The following is a 25,337-nucleotide window of genomic DNA, read 5'->3' as shown; positions in this document are numbered from 1 at the left end:
AGCTGAGCAGCTTTGTTTTTACCTTCAGACAATGCCTTTGGCACTTCTCAAGCTTTGTGACTGAATTTGCTTCCAAAGTCAGCCGGTCAGAAAGCTGAACGGCAGCCCTGCACTCAGCATCGCTAACAAGCAACAATGATATTTGCTAACTGGGCTCCAGGAGGCTAACACAAAGCCCTCAATCCAAGTACAGGCCCGTGCTGCCCAGCTGGACAAGAGGAAACACTTTCTTTGTTTCTCATAAAGAGGTAAATTAGCCTGAAAATTGTGTTCATTGGTTGCCCAGGGAGGCTGTGGATGCCCCCTCCCATCCAAGGCCAGGTTGGGTGAGACCTTCAGCAGCTTGGTCTAGGGTGAGGCGTCCCTGCCCGTGGCAAGGGGGTGGAACTGGATGATCTTTAAGGTCCCTTCTGACCCAAACCATTCTATTGTTCTATGAAAGTAAGGCCTTGAGAGTCCAGAACAGGCTCCACCAACACATCAGCCACCTCCACTTCACACAGCCGCACGCTGAGAAGTCCCCCAGCTCTGAGGGCTTGCTCTCGGCCCATCAGAGGAGCAGAGGACACACTTGTGATGGAGCTGTGGTGTCCAAAGTGGCCAGCTGTCATCTTTAGAGGCAGAAATGAAGTCGTCCAGCCGTGCACTCGCCCTCACCCTCAGTCTGTGGCTGGATTTGTCATCACAACACGGCAAAAGGCAACGGGGAGGGAGGGACGGCACAGCCAAGGTCCCTCCTGCGGCCGTTCCCTCGGTGACCTCTGGGAGCCGACAGACGCGCAGACAGACAGCACAGCGCACCCGCGGGGTGACAGACACAAAGGGGAGGAGAGATGGAAGAATGAGATGGCTCTTCTCCTGCCAGGGGTGCCCGGAGCAGCAGGCTCTTCCAGTGCCCTGCTGTCCACTGGGAGAGAGAGGGTGTGGGGGCTCTGGCAGGATGGTGGCTACATAAAGAAGAAGCTACAGAGAAAAGAGAAAAACAGAAAAGAAAAGAAACAGAGGTTCAGAATTGAAATGAGAAAGGGAGAGAGGAAACAAAAATGAGGAACAACATCTCAAAGGAAGTGATTCATGAAGGGAGGAGTGCACTGAGGAGGTGGTGTACAAACCAACTGCACCAGAGGCTTGGACCTCTCCAAGTAACTAACAACAGGACAGGAGGAAATGACCTCAGGCTGCACCAGGGAAGGGATAGAGATCAGGAACAATTCCTTTGCTGCGAGGGCAGTCAGGGATTGGAACAGGCTGCCCAGGGAGGTGGTGGAGGCCCCATCCCTGGAGGTGTTCAAGGAACAAGTAGACATGGCACTTCAGGACAAGGTCTAGCAGTCATGGAGGCGCTGAGTTGATGATCTCGGAGGCCTTCTCCAACCTTAATGATTCCATGATTCAAGACACCGTCTGACGTGGAGGGCAAGCTCACAACCACCACAAAAAGCAACAAACAGCAGCACAAACCTCCAGAGGCACCTCAAAGGCACAAAACCACCTGCTGGGAATCCTCACAACGTTCTCAACCCTTCCTGTCACAGCCTCCCAAACCAGCAAAACCAAGGGGTCACAAAGGCCACGTGAAGACCAAAGCATTTGGGTAAAAAATGTATTTCCTCTCCCCTCTCCAAGTGCTGGCACTGTTTGTACAAGTGACCTACAGCATGGGCAGGAAAGAGCTGAGCTGATGCTAGAGGGTGATGATGCCATCTGTAATTCAATCCTCCCCAAACATTTCCACATCAAATAAAGTGACAACATCTCCCAGAGGCACACAGAGGGTTGGCATTAACACTGCACAGGGGGTACAGAGGCATTCAGTTACAAACAGTGGGGGGGGACTTTCCAATAGCAAGGTAAGAAAGTTCTGCATCTATGGTTTAAGGCAATCAGGAGGTTTAAAGTGTGTACAGATACAACGTTCCTACTGCTGTTCACAGCTTTCTTCTCTGTTAGTTAAAAGCAAGAAAAGCCAAACACAGCCCTTTGTCTTTGTACAGCTCCGTGCTGATGGAAGTCACACGCTGCAAATGCAACCAGGGTGCTTGGAGAGGGGATGAACACCTGGGCTTTGACAGCACCTTGGAAGGGCAGCTGGATTGAAATGGACAGCTCTGGTCTGATCACACACAAAAAAGCCATCTCCATTCTCACCTGGACCTTTTAGGAGAAGCAGAATGAGAGCTACCTGGAGCAACACCAGGCTTGTTAAACAGAGGCACACGTCAAGAGACACCGAGCTCCTGGAGGGGATTTCAGACTGTCAGAAGCACACAAAGTGGGTGGGCAGCTGACAGGATTTGCTATTTCCAGGCTGTGAAGGAGCCCAGGGGGGGTCACTGCTTGCTCCCCTCCCCAGCAGCACCATTTGGTGCATGCAGTTAACAGCCACAGGTTCAAAGGGCACCTTCTGCCCTCCTGGAAAGGAGCCATGCAACCCCAGTGAGCTTTGGGAGCCCAAACCTTTGCTCATCTCCACCCCTCTGGCTGACTGCTGGACACACAGCTGCCCACCTCTACAGAGCAATCCTGGCTGCTCTCAGTGACCTGGATTTGGGTTGTTTTTCCCTTCTGAGTAGGTGTTTTGTGCCCTGGGGGCACCAGCATCCCAGAGATGTGTTTCAGTGAGTTTTCCTGCTTTTTTTATATGATTGTAGGCTTTGAAACCCACCTGTGAGGACCATGCAGCATTATCAGCCAGCTGTGCTCACTGTGCCATGCACAGGGAAGGCTGCAGTGCCTCTCAAGCAGGGTGTCTGCCCATGCAACCCTGTCACAGCTTCACCAGCTGGCTTGCAGGGCAGCTGTGGTGGGTTGCTTTAGGAACTGGATGTTGTGTTCCCTGGGGCTCCTTCTCCACCCTCTCAGCAAAAGCAGGTTATTGCAGAGGTGTGATGCTGGGTGAACCACGCCACTTGTAAAGAAGTGGACTCAAAAGCCAGCCTCCCCCCAGCCAAACACAGCTGGTTTCCTATCAGCAGTGAGGCAGGAAGGGTGAGTTCTCTTACTGCTCTACTCACATGCAAAGGTGAAAGCACACCAGCTAGACTGGAGTCCATAATTCACTCCGTGCTGGGAAAAAAGGCATAAAGGAAAGCCAAGAAGTGCAGCATCAGCAACAAGCTAAACATGGCCTAGGGGGTTAAGGGGAGAGAAGAAAGTGATCAACATCTCCTTTGGCAAGAAAACCCAAACCAGTACCTTTAACTTGCACAAGTTTATGGCTTATTCCCAGCTTCTCCAGAAGAGTTTGTTTTTGTGCTGGAGAAAGAAACTCAATCAAGAACACATGAATGCACTTGGCCACAGCTTTCTGTCCAAAAGAACGGCGGAGAATCGCCGGACTCGGCTGATTTCCCCTAGCACACGTACCTTCAAGGGCTGTTAAATGAAGCAGGACAAAGAAACGTGGAAATGAAGTTTCCTTCTTGGCACCAGCTGCTGGTAATTAAGAGGAGGACATGCACAGAGACAGCTGAAGCAAAGCATTCTGCCACAAGCACTCAGTGATGTGCAGGATGATGTGGCTGTGAAAACCTCCTGCCAAAACCCGAGCTTCTTCCCTGACAGCTCGAGATTTAAGAGCTGGCTTTGCCAGAAGCCTCAAGAACCAGCTGAATTTTTCCTAGCAAACCTATTTATCCTGACAAGATGTGCATCATGGCTGGGAAGAGCAGGAGGTGTGATGGGAAAAAAACACCCCAACAAAACAACAAACCACCACCAAAACCAACCCAAACAACACAAACCCAACAACAACAAAGGGAAGAAAAGGCTCAACGGTTTTATTTCCAGCTTTTTTTATCTCCAATCAGGTTTTGCTGTCTGTCCAACACATGACATTTAGATATTCTCTTCCCAAAGCCATGTTCAAGCAGGGAGGGTTAAAAAGCAAGACAATCCCCAAACACACTCCCCAGTTCAACACTTCAGAGATGATAATTCTGCCTTTTGGGTTTGGTCTTTCCCCCCTCTCCCAGAGAGACAAGAAATTTCATTCCAGAAAGAAGAACTGCAGTGTGTGAGGCTGGGGTAGAAAGAGTGGTTTTTAAGGGAAGGAAGAGGAGACTACCTAGCTAGGAGGAGTGGAATGCTGGCTGGACATCAGCAGAAGAGAAAGAAATGCAGAAGTCAGAGGGTAAGCATGGCTTGCCACTTCTTGAGAAGGATGGGAAAGACTCTGTCCGAAAAAGCAGTGGTGTAGAAAAGACATCGATCAGACTCATCTCCACACCACCAGGGCTGGTTATGCCACATCTCCTTTGCATCCTCAAGGGACATTGTCCCTGGTGCAGGAGGGCTGGTGGGGAGCACAAGGTCCAGGCCCCCTCTCTGCCTTGCTGTGAAATTCTGGACTCTGCAGCTTTGCAAGCCTGTCTAGGTGCATGTAGGCATCCTCCCAAAAAGCTCTAAGAGGCCTCTGAAGGATATCTTCCACCCCACCCAGGCTTTTGACTCCATATGGGCTGCTAAGATCATGCACACTGGAGACCAGGTGCTCTTTCAAGTGAGGCTTCAATGGTCATGGCCAGGCAGGTAACAGATGGAAGGGGCAGTGAGAAGTGGTGCTGCTCCCAGCACCTGCAGTGCCGCTGGGCTCCCACCGCAGCAGTCGGCAGGCAGCTGCTGGCCTGAGCTGGAAGGGTGGCTGCAAAGACAGGCCAGCAGGTGACAACCACCCCAAGCCAACCACTGGGATCAAGGCAGGCAAGGAACCCAGGAGCTAATAAAAACATCATGCAAATGTAATGGCATGCAAGGTCAGTGACAACTTTGGTTATCTACACACACAGCCTCCCCCACCCCCCAGCAGTGGGACTCCAGGTGCTCTAACATCAGAAGGAGCAGGGGCTGGGTTAAACCCAGGGTCTGTGATCCCTGGGCAGCAGGAATTCCCCAAGGCTGGTTTCTGTGGAGCCTTCAGCACAGGGGACACTGCAGCCAGCTCTCCCAGAGCTGGACAGGCCACCAGCACCAAGGACCTGAGCCAGTCAACAACGCTCACCTGAGCTGCTGCCATCCAGCCCTGACTCAGTTCCAGTTTGGGGCCAAGAACAATTTCCTGCTGCTGGTTTTGATGAGGGAAAACCCATGGGATCATCACCTCGCTCCTTCCCCACCCTGGAGCTTCCAGTTGCATAGAGTCCTGCACCCAATCCTTCTCCCTTCTTGCTCCCACTATGTTATTAGATGAGTTAATAGTTATTTGTGTTAAAAAATGGAGGGAAAAAAGGGGGGAAAAAAAAGAGACTAAAAGGAAAGAAAACAGATGGCAGAGACACATTACTGCAAAAGCAGGTGAATGCAGGAACATCCTTGGCTTGCCAGGCTTTATGTGAAGCTTGCACTGCAAGTTAAAAAAAAAAACAACAAGAACAAATAAACAACAAAAAAAGAGTTAGCAATACTTGAACTCAAAATAGGAAAAATAAACCCCAAATGAAAAGAAAGCTGAGAGAACCAACACCAGCAAGCTGCTCTGCTGGCTGGGCATGCAGAGGGCTGACGGCACTCCAAAGGAATTAACCCTCAAGGCTGGGCTCTACTCCAGCCTCTGACAAGCAAAAAGAAACCTGAGGGGCAGCAGCAGTGACCAACCAACCACAAAGTTAGCCAAGGTGGTGCCTTTAAGCTTCAGCTTTTCAGCCTGTGCTTGGCTAGGAGGTGTGGTTGGAGGTGTCCAGCTTGGGGCACCTCAGAGAGATGCTCCTGGAGAAGGCTCTGTGCTTAGTTTAGCTTTACCCAAACTCAGGTATCTCAGACCTGGGCACTTCAGCTTGCAGACCTGAGTCAGAGCCTTCAGGCAAAGCCCTCTTTCTGCAGGGTGCTGGGCCAGGCCCTGACATCATTTGTGCTGCAGCTCAGATTGTAGCTGTGCTAGAGCTCAGGGACTGCTTTGGGACCAAGCACAGCAGATCAGCCCCACTGGACTGGAAGCTGGTGTGTAGAAAGGCAACTGAAAAAAAGAGATTTTCATCTGCTTTTGAAATCAACAGAAACAGAGCCCTGACAGATGGTCCCAGCTCCTGGGGGGGTTGAGGGTGAGCAAGTAACACAACAGCATGTGCTGAGGCATGCATGTGGCCATCTACCAAACAACAGGCAAGCACCAGAAGGCTATTTGCTGCTTCTAGTTGGTTTTGCCAGGAACCATCTGCAGATGGTTCAGGTTTGAAGCACAGTCCCACCCCAGAGCTACAGCAGGGACTCAAGAAGCACACTTAGCCCCCAAGCAGGAAAGGGTTTGAGTAGGTGTCTGCACTCCAGTCACCCAAATGCCTGAGGCACACAGACGTGCTGTCCTGAGAGCAGCACAGTTCTGCCATCAGCTGCAACAAGTTTAGATTCCAGGCACAGAAACTCCTGGAATCTGAGAAATGGATTGCTTAAAGAAAGGGAACAGAGACAAGCTGTTCCTACAGGGCCTGTCTGGGTATCAAGAGGGCCAAGCTCTCCCTCAAGGAGTTCAGCCAGCAGCAGATTTTGCCCCCATCCTTCCCTCTGGCTTGCACAGCACAGCAGCAAGTCTCTGGTGTCCAAGTTGGAGAAATCAGATCCCAGCCTGAGAAAGCAGCATTCCCATGAGTGACATTCTGGGGGGGCTACAAGGACCGTGCACGGCAAGGATTTCCTCCGGCACCTGCGCAGGAGCCCCGCAGTGCCTGTCAGCAGGGAGAGGGGGAGAGCCTTACCTAAAGAACCTGCAGCTTTTGGTTAGAGCACAAGGAGGAAGGTAAAGCCTTTAGGAAGCCCAAGGTGTGCTACAAGGCTGGAGCATCAGCATTCCCCTCTCAAGCCTCTGTTAGTAACTCAGACACTACGGAAGAGTTGAAGCAGTTACAGCACCTGGTGTGGAGCCACACTGAAAGGAGACACTACAAGAAGTGCACGTTCCTCACGAGGGGGTTTCTGTGAATGCAGCAGCAAAGCAGACACTGTGTTTGTCCTGGTGCTGGAAACACCCCTGCCTCACACCCACCACGCTGCACCTCTGCCAGCCAACTCCACAGCAGCAGACAGCACCTAACAGAAGTCACTCAGCTCCTCAGACGGTTCTATACTGCACTGGTCTCAGACCCAAGAGGTGAAAACCACACCTGACTCCAGAGTTCTCAAAAACATTAAGCTGCCAACTCTGTGTGAGAGACAAGAATAAAGGTCTTCAAAATCTTCTTTTCAAGGAATGGCTTGCCATGCCTGAACTCTCAGCTGGGAAAAGACCAACGTCTCAGCCTACCCTATTGAGAGGCATCGTGGCAGAAGGGTATTCCAGCATGCATGGACCTCAGCTGCCCACAGGTGGTGTTCCTGCAGTGCAACATGGCACTGCTGAGCCTCTACATGACCACTCTACCCCAGCAGAGCATGCAGCACACAAGCACTCAGTGTATCTCAACAGGCACCCAAGGCCAGGTTCCCAGCTGGCATGAAGCAGCATGGCTCCACAGGAGCTACATCATCAAGTGACATCAGCTGAGGAACCAGGCTGAGGTCCTCCCCACCCTCCCTGGGGAAGCCAGGGACAAAAGCAACAAGTAGCAGGCAAGGAACCAGCAGCAGACACAGGGGACATGCAGAGAGTGCCAGCAGAGCTTCCCAAAGGACAGGAGGACATGGGTATATGGGCAGCACAGCAGACTCCTGGAGGCTGCAGGACAGCTCACACCTGGCTTCAGTTCATTGGTCAGCAAGGAAGAGAAAGGTCTGGAGCACATCCCTGCCAGCAGCTTGGCTTTCCCAGGCCAGCTCAGTGTTAGTCCAGCAGGTGGCTGCCAGAAGGAACCCAGCCCTTTGCTACAGCTGTTAGAAGCATGTTGCTGTTGGCTGGGGTTGGGAGATGGGGGGAGGTTAAAGAAGTGTTTTCCAGGGAGATTTGCTGCCTCACCATCATTGCACCTCTCCCTTGCAGTTAGCAACTAGTGCAGTGTGGCCAGATGGCCCAGGAGGACCTGCATGAGCATCCCCTTGCTAGATATAGACAAAGCCAAGGAGATTGTGCCAGGAGGCCTGAGAGCAGCCTGTCATGGAAACCTGACCTGTTGTGCTGCACAAACCAGCCACACACAGTCCACCTCTGCAAAGTGTGCCTGGCTTCACTCTGCACATCACACCTAAGAGGATCTTGTGTTGTTCAAGCAGGGAGAAGTAGCCAGGATTGTGTAGTAAATAGGGATCTCCTAATCAAAGCTGCAAGAAGGAGGTCCCACCAATTTGGATCCATCTAGAGCTTGAGGTTTCCAGCAGAGCTCTGCAGTGACTTAACTCTGAGCTCAAGTCAATGGCAGTGTTCAGTGGAGTTTCAGTTGGAGCAGAGTTAGGTCAATACTGAGGACATCTGGAAATCCCACCTCTAAGTAGTGACAGACTCTGTTCACAGGTACCCTCAGTGCCTGCTAAGCTGCTGGAGGCTGCAGGACTATAGCCCCAGCATACAAACAGGAAACAGTATAAAACAGTGCCCTTATCCTCACCAAAAGGTGTGGGGGGGTTAGCTTATGTCAACTTGATCCCACCACAAATGCCCTCTGCCTGCAATTATGGTACCATAAGAGTTTGGGTTTGAAGAAAATGAACCCAAAAGGTCTTTCATATTTTCTCCTGAAGCTTCCAAGCCTCCACTGTAGGCAGCAGCATCTCCCATGTCAAAACAACATGGTGGGTTTGGGTTCTGATCTGCTTCTACTTCCAACTAGAACCTTAAGGGATAGGAGCTAGAAACTGCTCTGGGAAGAAAGGAAGGGCAGGTAGAGAGCCCATGAGCAATTCTAGCTCAGGCAGATCACTCTGGGTGCAGTACACCCCAGAGCTGTTCTGGAAGATGCTGGATTGATCACAGATCAAACTTTCACCACCCCATTGCTCTCCCGTACCAGTCAGACTGTGACATCAAAACAGAAGGTAGTCTTCTGGAGAACAATTAAGATCATGTCCCTGGCCCACCCTGTAGAAAAAATACTTTATTTGCTCAGGCTGATAAAAGCCCAGTTTCCAGTCTGGCAGTGGGGAAAAGCAAATACAGACATGCAGCAAGAAAGAGAAAACAACCTCCCAAACTGTGACAAACCCTGCAAAGGAGGTGGGTGACATCAGCTTACTTTTTCTTGTCCTTGTCTTTCTTGGTTTGTTGAGAACCTGCCTGCTGAGCCTGTGACTGTAGTAGCTGAGCTGCTGCCTTCTTCTTCTGAAAGTTGTTCAGCTCTTCCTCAAGTTCCTTCTTTTTGTCTTCCACTTTTTTCTTCTCTTCTTGGTGAGTCCTCTTTAGATGGTCAAACTTTTCATGAAGCTGCCAGGACAGAGACAGTGAGAATCGGATGGGAAGAGACTGGAAGTCTCATCCCCATCCCTGGGTAATGATGCCTGAAGTGGCTCTGCTGCATCAGTAACAAGCCACTGGCCTGTGCCAGGTACTTTGTGTGACCAACCCTGCAACTGACACACACAGATGGTGGGAATTTAGGTTGCTGAAGGAATACAACAGGTCTCTGGACACTTCCAAACCTTCATGTTCCATGCCTCATTGTTTTGCACCTAGGGACTCTCTTGTGCAAAGCAAGAAACGTGGCCATGGGATGTATCCTCCTCCAGCTGTCCTCAAGCAGGGAATGCTCCTGTTCTATTTCACAGGCACAGAAAAGTGTCAGAGGACTTGCATGACGGGCAAGTCCATGGCAGGACTGGGAACTGAGTTCATATTTGCCTTTTGCAACTCTTGATGTGCAGCAAGCACCTCTGTGGGCTTTGTGAGGTGGATGCTCACCTCCTTCAGGCTCTCTTGGAAAAGTCCCAGCTGAAATCCTCCCACCCAAGTTACAATCTACTCACATCTTTCTCTGCTTCCTTCCCCTTACAGTCTACTCACATCTTTCTCTGCTTCCTTCAGCTCTGCTTCCTTCTCCTTCACTCGCATGACAAACATCTGCCTCATTTCATCCTCCTTCTTCTGGAGTTCACCCAGGAATTCGTTCCTCTTTGCTTCATAAGTCTCTTGGAGACTGTTAAAAAACACCCAGAAAGAAGCCAAACAGTCAGAGCTGTGTTTCAAGTACAGTCCTGAATGTCCAGCCTCTGGTGACATCACAAAACGTCAGAGGTCTGTGACAGAGACATGAGCACCTCCAGTGCAACCAGCCCAAGGTGGCTAGGTGGCAGCAGCGGGAGAGAGCTGCCTAGGACAAAAGGAGCACACTGCTGGGGACGCTATAGATCAGTTAGCAGGCTGGGTGACTGCTCTCCAAAATCAACAGCCACGAAGTAAGCATCTACAGCACTCCCTGGCCACTCACATGGCTCCTGATGTGTTGGAGTCACACCTCCTCACTTCCCCCAGTTCTGCACTTGAACTGAGGAGATTCAGGACAAGCAGTGGGAGGGCAGTGTGGGACACCTGGCTTTAGGGAGCTCTTCAAGCATGACACTGAGCAAAACTGAATTTTCACTACTTAATGCTAATGGATTCAGATCAGAGGCTTCATTTAGGCAAAGCCACCTTGGGAGACCTCTTTTCCCTTTAGCTGTCAAGGGAGGCTAAGCCTTTGTGAACAAGCAGCAGTGTTCCTCCTCCAAATGACCACGTAACTGGACTCCTTCATCCCTTTATTCCCCCTCTGCTGCTTGGCATGCCTTTATTTCCCCAGCACTGAGAGCACAGCAACGATCTGGGACATAAAATACATTGTCCATGCACCTCTGAGATTTTCAGAGCCTCCTAGGGATCCTGGATGCCAAAATTCCCCTTCATTTCATTCCTTAAATGGATTTGGCTACTCAGCCATACTGACAGTGTAGGAATGAGAACTATTTCCCCCAAGATGGTTCTCTGCAAATGCAGTTTTTGCAATGTAAACTTCCCTGATAACCTACAGACTCCCTGCCTCTGGAGGAACACATTGACCAGTGGAACATGCAGTTACAGAATGCACTGGGTTGGAAGGGACCCTCAAAGGTCATCTTGTCCAGTCCCCCCTGCAGTGAGCAGGGACATCTCCAACTGGATCAGGTTGCTCAAGGGTACCAGTCTGACCTTGAGTGTCTCCAGGGCTGGGGCCTCCACATCTCTGGGCAAACCATTCCAGTGTCTCATCAGCCTCATTGTAAAGAGCTTCTTCCTGATGTCTAACCCAAGTGTTGGGTTTAATGCTGCTAATGGAGAGGCACTTTGGCTGGAGGATTCCCAGTTCCAGGTGACCATGCCAGCTCCCCACACATGGAAGCAAACATGCTGATTGGAAAAGAAATAATCTTCTCATGGGAGAAGAGGGCAAGAGGCAGCTTTGGATTCTTCACCAAATCACCAGACTGCTCAGCAGAGAAAGAGCAGCAGACTCAAATTGAAACCTCCCTAAAATTCAGGCTTGGAATTAATCCTCTGACTGTGGGCACTGAGTTGAATTCTTCAACCCTTCTGAAGGGTTTGGCTAGAGCTTAGGAAAGGCCTGAGGGCAGCTTAGCCTCAGTGCTCGGTGAAGCTTAGTCTGCAATTAGTGACACCCTATCCTAGGGAGCAGCAGAGCCTCATGGACTGGAAGGGGAAGCTCTGCACACTGCTAACTGTACCCAGCACTGCAAACACCTTCCTGCAAAGTCATGTCCAAAACCACAATGCCAGGGCATGGAAAAGCAGGACAAGGCTACCAGGAGTTAAATTGTCCCAGCTTCACTGCTAATCCCAGCTTCAGGTTCACTCCAAGAATGACAGTGAGGTGCTGGGGCATGTTCAGAGAAAGGCAAACAAGCTGGTGAAGGGTCTGGGGAGGAGTAGTTAAGGGAACTGGGGGTGTTCAGCCTGGAGAAAAGGAGGCTGAGGCTTATTGCTCACTACAACTACCTGAAAGGAGGTTGCAGTGAGGTAGGGGGTGGTCTCCTCTCCCTAGTCTCAGGTGATAGAAGGAGAGGCAATGGCCTGAAATTCTGCCAGGGGAAGGTTAGGTTGGAGATAAGGGAAAATGTCTTTGCTGCAAGGGTGGTCAGGGATTGGAGCAGGCTGCACAGGCAGGTGTTGGAGTCCCCATGCCTGGAAGTGTTCAAGAAACCTGTGGCCATGGCACTTTGTTTGTTTAATGGCCATGGTGGTGGTAGGTTGATGGTTGGACTCAATCTTGGATGGCTTTTTGAACCCAAGCAATTCTAGGATTGTAGACTTCAAAATTCACCACTACCCTAAAGGCAGCAAGCTTAATTCTCTACTGAAGTGACTCCAGCCTCCAGAGAAGCAAAGTTCTCAGAGACAGCAGCCCAGCAGCTCCAGGCTGCATGTGAAAACACATGCTTCCAGCCCTAAGGAATAACAGCCCAAACCAGCTGGGATCCCTGCAGCTTCTCCCAGACAAAGATGACAAGGGAATGTGCTCCATGGGTACATAAACATCTGAACCTAGATGAGAGGAGTAACTTGGCTCCCCACACACTGAATGGAGCCCTTGGAAATAGTATTTTAAAACAATAATATCTTTGGAGAAAGTTGTTCAGAGCAACAGAGAAACCAGGGCACAACAGAGAGGGGACAGCACAAGGGTCTCTGCAACAGAGGACCCCACTTCAGAACAGATGCCTACAGGAGTGGGCACTGGTGCTCCCTCCTGACCCCTGCAGCTTGGAGAGGCAGTGGAGGCTCTGCCAGCAAGGTGGGTCTCACAACCACCCCCCAGCCTCCCTCTTTCAAACCTCACACAAGTACCTACACAGCACCAAAGGTTTGCTGGGGTCTTCTGCCCTCCTGAGCCTGGGATTTACTGAAGACTCCCCGCTCTTGGCTGAAGTACAGTGGTGCCTGTGGCTCCCAGGGTCCAGACCCATGGCAAAGGTCTGCTTTTGATCCCTGGTGTCAAAAGGAAGAGCAGGAAGAACCAACCCTGCTGTCTGCCTCCCTCCTTTCAGATATCCATCAGCCTCAGCCAAACAGCTTGGGATCATGGGGTTTGTTTGTTTATTGGAGGGAGAAGGCACCCAGACCAAGCTGTTCTGAACTAGCATGTTCCAGATGAAGGAATTCTGTACATTTTCATTTCCTTTCCCCTTATGGCTTGGTCAAGAGAGAGGCCTCATGTACAGGAAGCAATGGAAATTCCTCAGATTCCTCAAAGGGAAGGGCTGAGCCCATCTTAAGCCATGCTCTCCAGAAAGGAAATCCAATAAAGCTTCACACTTGGGCTTAGTAACAGAACTGGGCTCCACTGATGCTGGCAGAGCTCCTGTGCTGCAGAAGAAATGCAGCTGCATCAACTCAGCAAGTCACAGATGAAGCCCTGAAGGCTCCGTGTCGCAGACCTCGCTCAGCTCACCACGGAGGGCTGTTTCCCAGACACGTGGACACAGAGCCCCCACTCCTCCTGCTCTGGAGCCCACCTGGCTCTCCCCTGCTGAGGGCCACAGATGAACCACGTCCCTGGCTGCACAGCTGCCATCCCAGGGTTGGGCACAGCTACTCCTGCCACGTGGATGAGTGCTGGGGCTAAACCCACAGTGATGCTCACTGAACTGGGACTGCTGTCCTCTGGGAGAGAGGGGAGCGTGGGATGCTGCTGAGGCAATTGTTGGGGAGAAGTTGGGGAGGAATGGGAAACAGGAAATGAGAGCAGAAAACAAACACTCCCTCCCAGTTCCCACACAGCTGTTGTCCCTGGCTAATGGCATGGGCTTCAGACCAACAAAGCTGTCAGACAACACAAACTCTGTATTTGGGAACGAGCCAAACCTCAAGCATCAGAGCACGGCACCCTCTTCACAGCACACCTTGCAGCAGCTGTGAAAGGCTCTCAGGAGTCAACAATGACATCTCTCCCAGGGTCTCCTCTTCAGGAACCAGTTACATCTCAACACAAGTTGCCATCCTCTCAGCACAGATACAGCTCTGCTTTTCAAGCCCAGCAATTGTACGTGGCCCTGACTTGGAACTGAGCAAGATGACAGCTGAGTCTGCAGTGGAGGAAAGGGGGCACCTGACCATCTCAAACCCTGACCTCCTCCAAGGGAAAACTGTATCAGGAGGGATTTCTGAAGTGATTAACAAGCTTGCTAATCAACAGCTTCACTCAAGTCTCCAAGACGCTCATGGTACTGCTAGCAGGAAGAAGAGCTGAAGCTTCCCTCGTGACTGGACAGCTGAGGGAGAGTCAGCAGTGTGTATTTGATGCAGCAGAGCAAGAGATGCTCAGAGAATGGCACAAAGAATTGGCTGTCAGCCACCCAGGCTTTGCCTGTGCTTCCCCTGTACAAGCCCTAGGCCCTGAGGACAAATTGCATTGCAGGAGGTTTTCCCTCCCCAGCTGGATCTCAGTTGCTCCAAGTGTCCACAGCTATTCCCTCCCTAGCAAGTACCAGCAGCCCCAGCCCTCCAGCCTCTCTGGTTGTGCAGAGCTGCTTCCCCACCTGAAGGGCTTGCTGTCTGGGTCTGTGTCCTTGAAGCCCATCTCCTCCAGCTTGCAGCGCCTGTAGAGCTCATAGTGCCTGGTGTGTGTCTGCTCCCTCAGGTCCTCCATGTTCACTCGGATCAGCATCTCCCGCAGCTTCACAAAGTCACAGTGGTTTTCATTTTCAACTGCAATGCAGACAGACCATCCACAGGCAATGTTAAACCCAGCAGCCAGGTCTCCCCATTTCCCTGGACCTGAGCCCCAGTTCAGCAAGCCTTGGAGCTCTTCAGCCTGCACCTAAATGCCACCCCGCTCCACCACGAGCACCAGTCCCCGGCCTTTCACTTGCAAGATCTCTGTGCTGCCACAGAGCTCCAGCCTCTCCATGCATTTCTGCACCAGCAAGGTGATGGTGATCCACCTGCACACAGGCTTTCACTTCCCACTCTAAATCCACATCCCCAAAAGGGGCCCAGGTGAGGAACCAAGTAGCAGTGGGGATAGGAAAGGTTATGAGAAGACCCCACCAGAGAGGCTGCACCCTTTCCATGCCAGCTGAGCTTACCAAGGAGCCCCAAACCCCTGCTCCTGGCATTAAAGGGAGGCAGCACGTGGAGCAGAACGTGGCTTCCCAGAACAGCTTCTATTCTGAGCAGGCTGTGGTGTGTCACCATCAGCCCCTGGGTGCACAAGCTGTTCAGTGGGCTGAAGGCTGCACACTGCAGCACAAGCAAATGGTCTGGGCACACTTGAAGACAAGGGATGGAAGTTCTCTCTTTAGGATGCAACAGCAAGCAGCAGGCATCTCTGCTGCTAACAGACAACTCTGGAGCCTGCCTCCAGGGACACAGCAAAGCACTCCAGCTGCTCCCCTTCAGACCAGAACAGATGTCCCTGCAAAGGGGCAGTTCAGGGTCAGATCTTCAAAGCCACTCTGGTACCCAGCTAAATCTCTTTCACTCCCTGATCCTGGTTTTCTGGGAACAGCAGGATACATGTCAAGTCCAAGGCTTCTTTCCTAACTGCAGGTTACTCCTGGTGCTATCCTGTGCTGTACACTGGAAGTAGCAAGCCTGAAGCTGCCTCAGGGTCAGCTTGTGTTGCTGAGAAAAATCTCAAGTGAGCTTTGCAGAACTGCCCTGAGAACATTTCCCTGTGGTTCTCTGGGCCATTCTCCAACTGGATACACAGCAGCCCAGCACCATCTCAACAGCCTCAAGCTGTGCCAGGGCAGGTTCAGGTTGGACATTTGGAACAATTTCTTCCCAGCAAGGGTTTTCTGGCACTGGAAGAAGCTGCCCAGGGAGGTGGTGGAGTCACCATCCCTGGAGGGATGGAAAGGAGTCGTGGAGGTGGTGCTGAGGGATGTGGTTTAGTGGCAGTGGCTTACCAGCAGTGCTGGGGTTGTGAGCTCTGGGTGAGTGGTTGGATCTCAAAGGTCCCTTTCAACTCCAACAGCTCTATGGTTATCTCAGCCCTGCACTACTCAGTGCTGGTTGGGAAGGCAAGGACCAGCTGGGTCTCCAACATCCTGGGTTGCAAACACAGCCCTAGCCCATGTCTGCCCTTGGCTAGACTTTCTGGGGGGTTTCACACTCGAGCTGCACATCCAGTTTCTGATACCAGAACAAGCCACACCAAGCAGCCAGGTGTTGAATTAGTTTTGCTCCCACATCAAGCTGAAAAAGCAGAGCACCCACCAACCTGCCCAGAAAATCCCTCAGCTGCAGGTTTGCATTCAGGCTTCTGTGCAGGGTCCAAACCAACCACTCAGCTGCCCAAGCCCTCCCTGCTGCCCATTCTTTTTTGCTGGCACAAAAGCATAAAGAACAGAGATTTCCATTTTCATTCTTCAAGCTACTTATTTACCATCTCCTAGCAATGTTACCCTGCTCTCTCCCAAAGCAGCACCTAGCTTGTCATCACCACCCTCCCACCAAACCCCCTCCATATTTAGATCTAGGTTGCAAGGTCTTGATTTTAAGGAGAAGTCTTAGAGCTGTGATCTTGCTTTCTCAAGAGAGATTTTGATAAGGACCATCCAGAGATCAAAGCAGCTTTCCTCAGGCTGAGAGAGGATGACAAGGCCTTATTTGAGCTTCCAGTAACATACCCTGCACAACACCCCAGGGGTACTGCCTGGCTTTTGCCATCTTGTTGCCAATCTTCACTTCTTCAGTGCTGCCAACTACAGCAAAAGGAAGGTGGACCTACAAAAGGAAAGGGACAATGAGGTTAGGGATTTCCTTTGCTGCCTTGCCAGGGATTGTTTCTGAAGAAAACTGTTTACTGTGGCAGCCTTGCTGGACTGAAGTTGCTAAAACTCCCTTGCAGTTCACCTCATGTTTCAGAAAGAGCACCAAAGAAACCTGTGTGAGAAACCTGCTCAAAATTCTGAAAGTCCTAAATTCTGAAGTCCTAAAAGTACAAGAGAGATTTTTTCCCAAGGCATGGCTATCCTGAGCACTGCAGTAGTCTTGGAAACTGGAATTGAATTTGATCAGAGAGGAAAACTCGCTGCTAAACAATAAGAACATAAAGTACATCCTCCCAAGGAAGGTAGGCTAAAAATGCAGCGGGGTTCTGCTGCTAGAAACAACTGCTAAAGCTTCCTCTTAAAGAGGGCAAAGCTGTGAGCAAGGGGAAGAGTGGAGCTGACCCAGCCCTGGGCTGACACATCTGAGTCACTGTCCCAGTCCCTCCATGGGTGTGGTCGTGACAATCTGGGATCTGCTCCCAGAAATGTGGCTGCTGCCAGGGGGCAGCTGGCCTCTCTCTGCCCCATGGTGCTCTCCCTGCCTTAGCACCCAAAAGGGCTGGGTGCAAGCTCTGGGATTGGGTGCCTTGCTGGGCAAGCTGTGGTCACAGGCTGCATGTGGGAAGAAACTAAGGGGCAGACAGGATGATTGAGTGGTAAAGGAGCTTCCTAGCAGCCAGGCTGCAGCAGAGAGCAAAGCACACACTGCATGCTGGCAGAGCTCTGTCCCTTCTCTCTGCCAGCTTCTTGCTGCTAAGAAAATACCAGACAGGGAAGAGAAGCAACACAGTAGTGTTGAGAGAGGCCAACATCCAGCTGGATGGGACATCTGCCCATCTTCAAACAGTGGTGCAGGCAAACTCTTCAAAGCCTTCAAAAGTTGCAAGGAAATTGCTTCACCTTGATGCCTCTGCTCCCTCTAAAAAGGCAGATAACTTCATTCTTCACTTGCTTTGGGCTTGGCATGTCCTCTTGAGTGTTATGTGCCCTACTAAGGCCACCCAAGGGCCCTGTTAGCACTGCTGTGATGCAAGCCGCTGTCAGAAACCTTGTGCTCAGATTCTTCCCCTGATGTCCCCCCTCAGGCACATTGAGGGGCAAACTGTTTCTCCCTGTAAGCCCCACCCCAGCCCTGTCTGCCCTCAAATCTCATCACTGGAGGAAGGGAAGGAGATGGAAGCCAGAGCCCCTGCTGCTGATGGCCACTGGCCCTGCTGAGAGCTGGAACATCACCAGTGATGCCCCCACTCCCACCGGAAAACAAAACAAAGGCTGAAGTGAATCAGCCCCTGCTAAGCAGCAAGTGGGACAGGAAACCCAAACCCCAGCCCTTTGCCCTGACTTGTGCTGGGGCCCTGCCTCCCATCCTCTTCCTTCCCCAAGATGGGAATACTGCACCAGGGGAAGGAGATGAAAAAAAAAGTGCTCAGAAGAGAATCATTTGTCAGACAATGAAGTACTCCAGGCCAAGCAGCCCATGGGTGACAGGGATGTCAGCTCCAAAAGCCCGTGCTCAGACTGCAGTTTTAAAGCCAGAAGCAGCATGGTACAATGTGCCCGAGCATCAGGGGTGAGCCCATGCAAACTAAGGTAAATAACATACACTCATGGTGGCATTGATCTCAGCCACTGTCTCTTCATCCGTTGGGAACTGGTAGATCTGGACACCATTGCTGACCAGCTCGCTCATGATTTTGCTCTTGAACTTGTGCAACTCATTCTTGGCAATGGTGTCAGCCTTGGCAATGATGGGGATGATGTTCACCTGCAAGACAGAGACAGCACCTCCAGATGAAGGACTGCATGTGCTGCTGTGTCACTGGGAAAGGACAGAGCAGCATGAACCCCACAGCAACAGCCCTGTGAGTGCCACCAACCACTACCCAGCTCAGCAGAAGACCTTCCCCAGGACTGCTGCTGACAGCACCACAGGATTTTCAGGCAGCAGTGATGATGGCCTTAAAAAGAAGTCAAATGCAATTTGGCAACGTGCTGCTTCCTGTCGTGTTCCCCTCCTCATCCGAATTGGCTGGTCAGGAAATGCTGTCATAGATTAAGAAAAGGAAATTACCATCCAGGCTCTCCTCCACACCACAGCAGGCTGCAGCACTGCAAGAGACACACTCAGACCTAACAGCCTTTCATCATGGCTGTTTGCTTGGTTTCATCATCAGGGGTGGGCAGCAGTGCTGCTGTTAACCCCCCTAGAGGGATCTGCATCCACACTTCACACAGGGTAGGGGCTGACAGTATCACCAGCATGCTTCCTCCACCTGCATGCCCTCTCATGCTCCCAAACACTGCTCCACTGCAGCACTAGGGATGATTGCTCTCTAAGAGATGATCCACCAGGTTAACACAGACCTGAGAGGCAAGCTGCTGCCACCCTTCCCTGGACAGGCTGTTTGCAGCACTGGCAGTAGGATGGCAAACAGCAACATCATCCAGGAGCTTGGTACCCCCAGAGCAGCTGGATGGACTGAGGCACTGCACAAGTGTCTGCTTTGCTGGGACAGGACAGGAACACATTAGGAGGAGGAATTCTGCTTTCTTTTCCTTCCTGCTCCTTCAAGATGGGCAATTTCTGCTTCTGATCTTGCAGGACCTGGCTTTTCCTTGCAACAGCAGGAAGAAATTGTAGAGATGATGTTGATGATATTGACCCATATGAAGGGCTTTTAACTACAGTACTTGAAAATCCTCTTAATTCTGCTTAGAGGATGGCCTGGAGTTATGCAATCCCCCTTTGACATTCATGTTCTGCCTTTTGGCAATCAGCTCACTTTGGGTAAATCTCCATAACCCTATTTTAAGTGGAGCAGAGCAGGCATCCTTCTCCATCACTGCATAAACCCCAATCAATAGGTCACCCTGGGAAATAAAGAGCCACTGTCATCATTTATCTTTTGCAGAATCAGGATTCAGTGAGCCAAAGGTGCAAGGTGGACTGATTGGAATTGCTTAAATCATGATGTAGAGAAGCACAGAGGAAGCTTAGTTTAAAAACCTCAAGTTCTACATCTGTCCCTTGGATCATTTCCCCAGAAAAGAAACAGCATCTTCTGGCAGGTATCTAGTGAAACTCCATGGTTTAAACCAAGCCTGGTTGCCATTCTTGCTAGTCAGGAGAGTAGCTGAGAAGGCACATGGTGAGTAATGCATTAATTCAGATTCTTCTTTATCAGCTCATGGTTAGAGTAACAGGAGATCAAATCACTGCTTGTGTCTGGCTGGATGCAGCCAGAGCATGCAAACACAGCATTTTGATTTGTTTTTCATTGATTGGGAAGATGACCTCAAGTGTTTTTGATGTAATTCTCATCTCATGCACGCTCACTGACTCAGGTTTGGTACCAAAACCTAATTAACCTGCTGGACAAAGTGAATCAGAGATGGCAACCACGTCTCTGAGGGCCAGAGCCAGCACAGCCCAACCTCAAACTCTGATTTCATAGAATCACAGAATGCTTGGGGTTGGAAAGGACCCCTGAAGGTCATCTAGTCCCACCCCATGTCATTTATAACATGAGCAGTGAGTACCTTGCTGTCAAGCTTCTTCATGGTGACCAAGTCTAGGGACTTGAGTGAGTGTCCAGTCGGTGCAATGAAGTACAGGCAGGCGTGGATTCGGGTGTCGTGGTAATTGAACAGGGACCGTTTGATCTTCAGCTCCTCCTGCAAGTAGGCTTCAAATTGTGCATCGATGTACTCTACTATGGGCTTGTAGCTGGGGAGAGAAAGCCACAGGGCACTGAGGGACACTCACAGAACCACAGAACGCACTGGGCTGGAGCTCATCTCGTCCAACCCCCCTGCAGTGAGCATCTCCAACTAGAGCAGGCTGCTCAGCACCCCACCAAGTTTGATGTTGAATGTCTCCAGGGATGGGGTCTCAACCACATTTCTGGGCAACTCATGGCTGTTCTGTGCATTATGGAACAGGTGTTGCTTTTAGGACCCCTCCTGCCCAACCTGTTGCCCCTCCTTAACCAGTGTCTCTCCACTGGGTGCACAGGGAGAGCACTACGGACATATTAACAAGACAAAGTGGCAGAGAGCCTGGACTTCAGGTGCATGGAAGCCACACAAGGCTGCTGCCCTGCAAAAGAAGGTGCTTTGCAGTCTCTCCAAGCAAAGCCTGAGCTGCTGCTCTGCCAGTGTCACTGAGAATTCCCTGATACAAGGAAACTCAAACAGGAAACCACCACCTGCCCTGGCTTGTGCAAAAACCTGTTTGTGATCTTAAAAATGGGGAGAGCCACAAAGGAACAAAAGGAGCTTTCAGGACTTGAAGCTTGCAACCAAAGTGCAGGAGATAACTAGAGAATGCACTGGGGGAAAACAGTAAAAAAAGGACTGGGAATGGCCTGAAATCATGCCAGAGGAGGGTTAGGTTGGAGATGAGGAAAAATGTCTTTGCTGCAAGAGTGGTCAGGGGTTGGAGCAGGCTACCCAGGGAGGTGGTGGAGTCCCCATCCCTGGAGGTGTTCAAGAAACACGTGGACATAGCACCTGGAGACATGGTTTAGTGGCCATAGTGGTGTTAGGTTGATGGTTGGACTCAGTGATCTTAGATGGCTTTTCCCACCCAAACAATTGTGTGATTTTTATGACTCAAACCAGGAGCAGAGGGAAAATCCCACCCACTACAGTCATATGTGTGGGGACACAGCAGTTAGACCAATGCTGTCCCTAAGCCCTGCTGCCTGTGACTGCTCCTCTTTCCAAGTGCCCAAGGGAGAAGCTGGAGGGGCTTCACCACCAGCACTGCTGGCTCTTGTCAGCCAGCTGGAGCAAATGCAAAGTGACTGGGCAGTAACAGGCTGCAAAGCATCCCTGCTCCCAGCACCTGCTCCTCCTCCCAGAAGCTTTTGTTCTTGCCCAGAGCATATGGCAGGGGCTGAGGTGCAGAGCAATCCCTCCAGCCAGCACGTGCCCCTCACCCATTGGGCTCTGCAGTGTTAGTCAGGGGCAGAAGCCACAAAATGGGGACAATAGTTGGGGTTTGGTGTCATGCAGGAATTAGGAGGTACAGAAATCAATCACTGTGGAAGCTGTTGGATATGTCTCCAGTTTTCCTGATGGCACAGGAAGCAGATCCTGCTCTGCAGAGGTAGCTGGGATGACTGCAATGAGGCAGGTATGGCTCCAAGACATGGGCATGTGTTAATTATCCATGACCACACAATGATCAGTTTTAACACTGCAGCAAAAGTCCATATGGATGGACAAAAGGGACTGTGTAGGCTGCCCAGAATATTTACTTGATGCTTACAGCGTGGAAATCAGCACCTGGGAACAATGGTGAAGTAAAACCCACTTGGGCATTCCAGGGTGGTATGAACAGGAGCTGTGAGCTGGGTTGCAGCTCTCTAAGAGGTGCCATGTAACTGCAACTTGAACTTGTGCTTTCAAATATTTACACATTTCAGCTCAAGCAGAGACTCCAGCTGAGCTGCACAGAGACGAGGAGGGCAGAAGCACCACTTCTGTAGCCTGGCTGGTCTGTTTGTCCCTCACTTCCTGGTCACTTCTACCTGTCTGGTGGGGACAGCGACGCCAGCCGCCACTCCTGGGCCAGGAAACACACCAGGGCACGCCATGCCAAGGATTCCTCCTGCTGACAGACAGACAGACAGACAGACATCAATGTACCTGTCATCTTTGTTGATCTGATCACCAAACCCAACGGTGTCCACGATAGTCAGCTTCAGCCGGACGTTGCTCTCCTGCAGCTCGTAGCTCCTGGCTTTCAACCTCACACCAGGCTCGTTGTGCGTCGCAGGCTCGCTCTCAAACTTGGTGTTGAACAGAGTGTCCATCAGCGTTGACTTGCCAATGCCAGTCTCCCCTGAGCAGACAGAGGCTTGGGTTAGTGTGCTCTCACTGCTCCCCACCTCGTTCTCAGACACAGGAGCTGTTCCACTTGGGTAGCAGTGAATTATCCTTTGTGCACGTGGCAAAAATAATCCCTGCAGGAACAGATGGCTTTGGAGACAGCCTCCATCCTTACCAATCCCCCAGCACTGAGCCAACACTGGCAGGTGATAGAACTAGTATCAAGTATTAGGAGAGGAAATTGTGCCAGGGGACATCTAGGTTGGTGATTAGGAATTTTTTTTTCCTGCAGGAGTGGTCAGGGGTTGGAAGAGGCTGCCCAGAGAGGTGGTGGAGTCCCCATCCCTGGGGGTGTTCAAGAAATGTGTGGCCATGGCACCTGGAGACACAGTTTAATGGCTGTAGTGGTCCAAGGTTGGACTCAATGATATTGGAGGTCTTTTCCAGCCCAAAGAGAGAGGCTGGAAAAAGATGATCTTTTAGTCCCTTGCAGCTCAAGCCATTCTATGATTCCCATGATTCCCAGCTGCACAGTATCCACAGGGTGCCAAGGGAGCAGGCACCTCTCTACAGCCAAGAGAAGAAGCTGCCTCCCCAGGTTTCACCCTCTGAACAATTTGGGAGCAGCGACACAGTACATCAGGTTCCAAACCCAATTTGCAGCACCCAGATGAGGCACAGCACAGGTGACAGGCTTTGTTCTCCAGTACCTATCTGGAGACTAAAACCAGCAGTGTTTCCAGCTGGAGGAGCTAAGAATATAACAAGGTAGGCAAAGGCTGGAAGGGAAGGAATGCAATTTGAGAAACAGCCTCTGTGCCCAACCCAGAGAAAGGCAGGCTTAAATTAACATTGCTTCAAAAATACATTTGGTTCCCAAGTTAGCCCAGCTTGCTTATGGGCAGCCCATGGGATAAGCAGAACCACAGGATGATCAAAAGGGGAGATTTCAACAGCTGAAACCATCTGTTTTGAGGCTCAGGGGACAGGGTAGAGAAAAGAAAAAGAGATGCTGTATTTTAGCCTGGAGCAGCTCTAGGAAGAAGCTGTCACTTCCCCAGTCCCCACTGGCTAAGAGCTTGCCCTCTGCAGGGGGCAGAAGCTGCTAACTCAAGGATTTGTCTGCACCCCTTGGCACAAGCTGACCACTCAGTGGTGCAGGATGACTTACCCACACAGAGGATGTTGAAGCAGAAGCCCTGTGATGTTGACTTGTTGACCAGCTGATCAGGGAGGCTGTCAAAGCCCACATGGCCAGAGAGGGACAGGTTCCTAAGGTCATCATTCTGTAAGAGCAAAAAGAAAAGCATTTAAGAGGGTTACAACACTCCTGTTAAGGAAAGATTGTGCCCAGCCCTGTTAGAACTCTTCAGTTTGCCTCCTAACCATGCTCTCCTTGTACTTCTATGAAGCTCTTTGCTGAGGGACTGAGGAGCTGAAAATCCCAATATCAAGGCACACAAACACCACCAGACTGTTTCTCTATGCCTGCAACTAATAAACCATGACCCTGCACCAGCCTGCAACGCCCAAACATCGGATTTCTGAGATCTCTGCATCACCTATCCTGAGGGGTGCCCAAGGATTATCTATGCAGACACCTAGAAAGACACGGTGAAACATGGTCACAGCTGTAGACCAACTCCTGTTCAACTGCTGAAGCAGCAGAGTGTCTTCTTCATGTCCCCTGTACACACCTACAGCAGAAAGCTGCCAGCCTCCCTCTTCAAGAGGGGAGAAAGCAGGGCACTGCTCCTAGTGTTTCCTGTGTGACCCTTAGAGCTCACTGTGCTGCTGCTCCATGCCTTCAGCAGATAAAAAGTCAGGCCAGGCACTCCAGAGATGCAGATCATCCCTCAAGACCCACTCCTCCTCCTGGCTGCCTGGGGGGCCTGAGCTAATAACATCAAACCCTCCACAGCTCTCCTGTGGAGGGTAATGAAGCAGCACTGACCTCGCAGAAGGGAGGTTTGAAACAACTCCAAGAGTATATTTAGGACTTTTCCACAACAGCTGGACAGTAATTCAGAGCGGCTTGGAACAAGCAGCCAGCCCACTTCTGTCTTCCCTGACAAACTGCAGATATGCCAACAGAAAACAGTGAACAACAAATAAACAAACAACAAATGCTGACAGCTTGATAGACCTAGAGCAGCTCTGCTGTTATGTCACAGAATCACAGAATGCATCAGGTTGGAAAAGACCCTCGAAGGCCACCTTGCCCAACCCCCCTGCAGTCAGCAGAGACATCTCCAACTGGATCAGGTTGCCCAGGGCACCATCAAGCTTGGCCCCCTCCAAGGATGGGGTCTCCACCACATCTCTGGACAACCTGTTCCAGTGTCTCACCACCCTCATTGTGCAGAACTTCCTCCCAACATCCAATCTAAATCTCCCCTGCTCTGGCTTCAAACCATTGCCCCTCATCCTATCACCACAGGCCCTTTAAAACAATCCCTCCCCAGCCTTCCTGGAGGTCCCCTTCAGATATTGAGAAATGTAGCTCTAGGGTCTCCCTGGAGCCTTCTCTTCTCCAAGCTGAACAGCCCCAAATCTCACCAGAGCAGAGTGACAGAATCACCTCTCGACTTCACAGCAGGTTTTCCTCTGAAGACACTAACCTTTCTCTGACCCCAAACACACTGCTGAGCTAAATACACTCGTGGGTTGCACAGTCTGGAAGCACCAGCATCTCTTCCACCAACTCAGTGGGCTTAGGACCAGACATGGAAAAAGGACCTGTCTGGTTGTTAAAAGAAGAATCCCCAGTGGAGGAGGAGGACTTCCCACTCTGCACAATGGAAGGAGAGCCTGGGGTTTATGCAGGCTGTGAATGGGTTAAATTAAGCAACTGTAACATTGGTGTTCTGAAAATGCCAGTGGGCTTGGGTATGATTAAG

The 25,337-nt window shown here is 51.0% G+C and overlaps 1 protein-coding gene across 2 annotated transcripts in view; it reads right to left on the bottom strand.

The window, feature by feature from the left end:
- Positions 1-300: 300 nt before the first annotated feature.
- SEPTIN11 (septin 11) overlaps positions 301-25,337 on the bottom strand; it is a 52,752-nt gene continuing 27,715 nt past the window's right edge. The window contains exons 2-10 of one of the 2 annotated variants that reach the window (XM_054172549.1): positions 23,609-23,723; positions 22,255-22,450; positions 20,140-20,326; positions 18,203-18,364; positions 16,456-16,552; positions 14,359-14,527; positions 9,854-9,986; positions 9,090-9,277; positions 301-963 (exon numbers count right to left, since the gene is read on the bottom strand). In XM_054172549.1, the coding sequence (XP_054028524.1) occupies positions 948-963; positions 9,090-9,277; positions 9,854-9,986; positions 14,359-14,527; positions 16,456-16,552; positions 18,203-18,364; positions 20,140-20,326; positions 22,255-22,450; positions 23,609-23,723 (1,263 nt within the window). In that variant the 3' untranslated portion in view covers positions 301-947. Of the gene's footprint in view, positions 964-2,075; positions 5,342-9,089; positions 9,278-9,853; positions 9,987-14,358; positions 14,528-16,455; positions 16,553-18,202; positions 18,365-20,139; positions 20,327-22,254; positions 22,451-23,608; positions 23,724-25,337 lie in introns of those variants that run through there. The other variant, XM_054172548.1, reaches the window with a different exon arrangement.

The sequence above is a fragment of the Dryobates pubescens genome, chromosome 24, assembly GCF_014839835.1.
Source record: "Dryobates pubescens isolate bDryPub1 chromosome 24, bDryPub1.pri, whole genome shotgun sequence".
In the NCBI taxonomy this organism is placed as follows: Eukaryota; Metazoa; Chordata; class Aves; order Piciformes; family Picidae; genus Dryobates; species Dryobates pubescens.
This window is presented reverse-complemented; position numbering and strand designations above follow the sequence as displayed.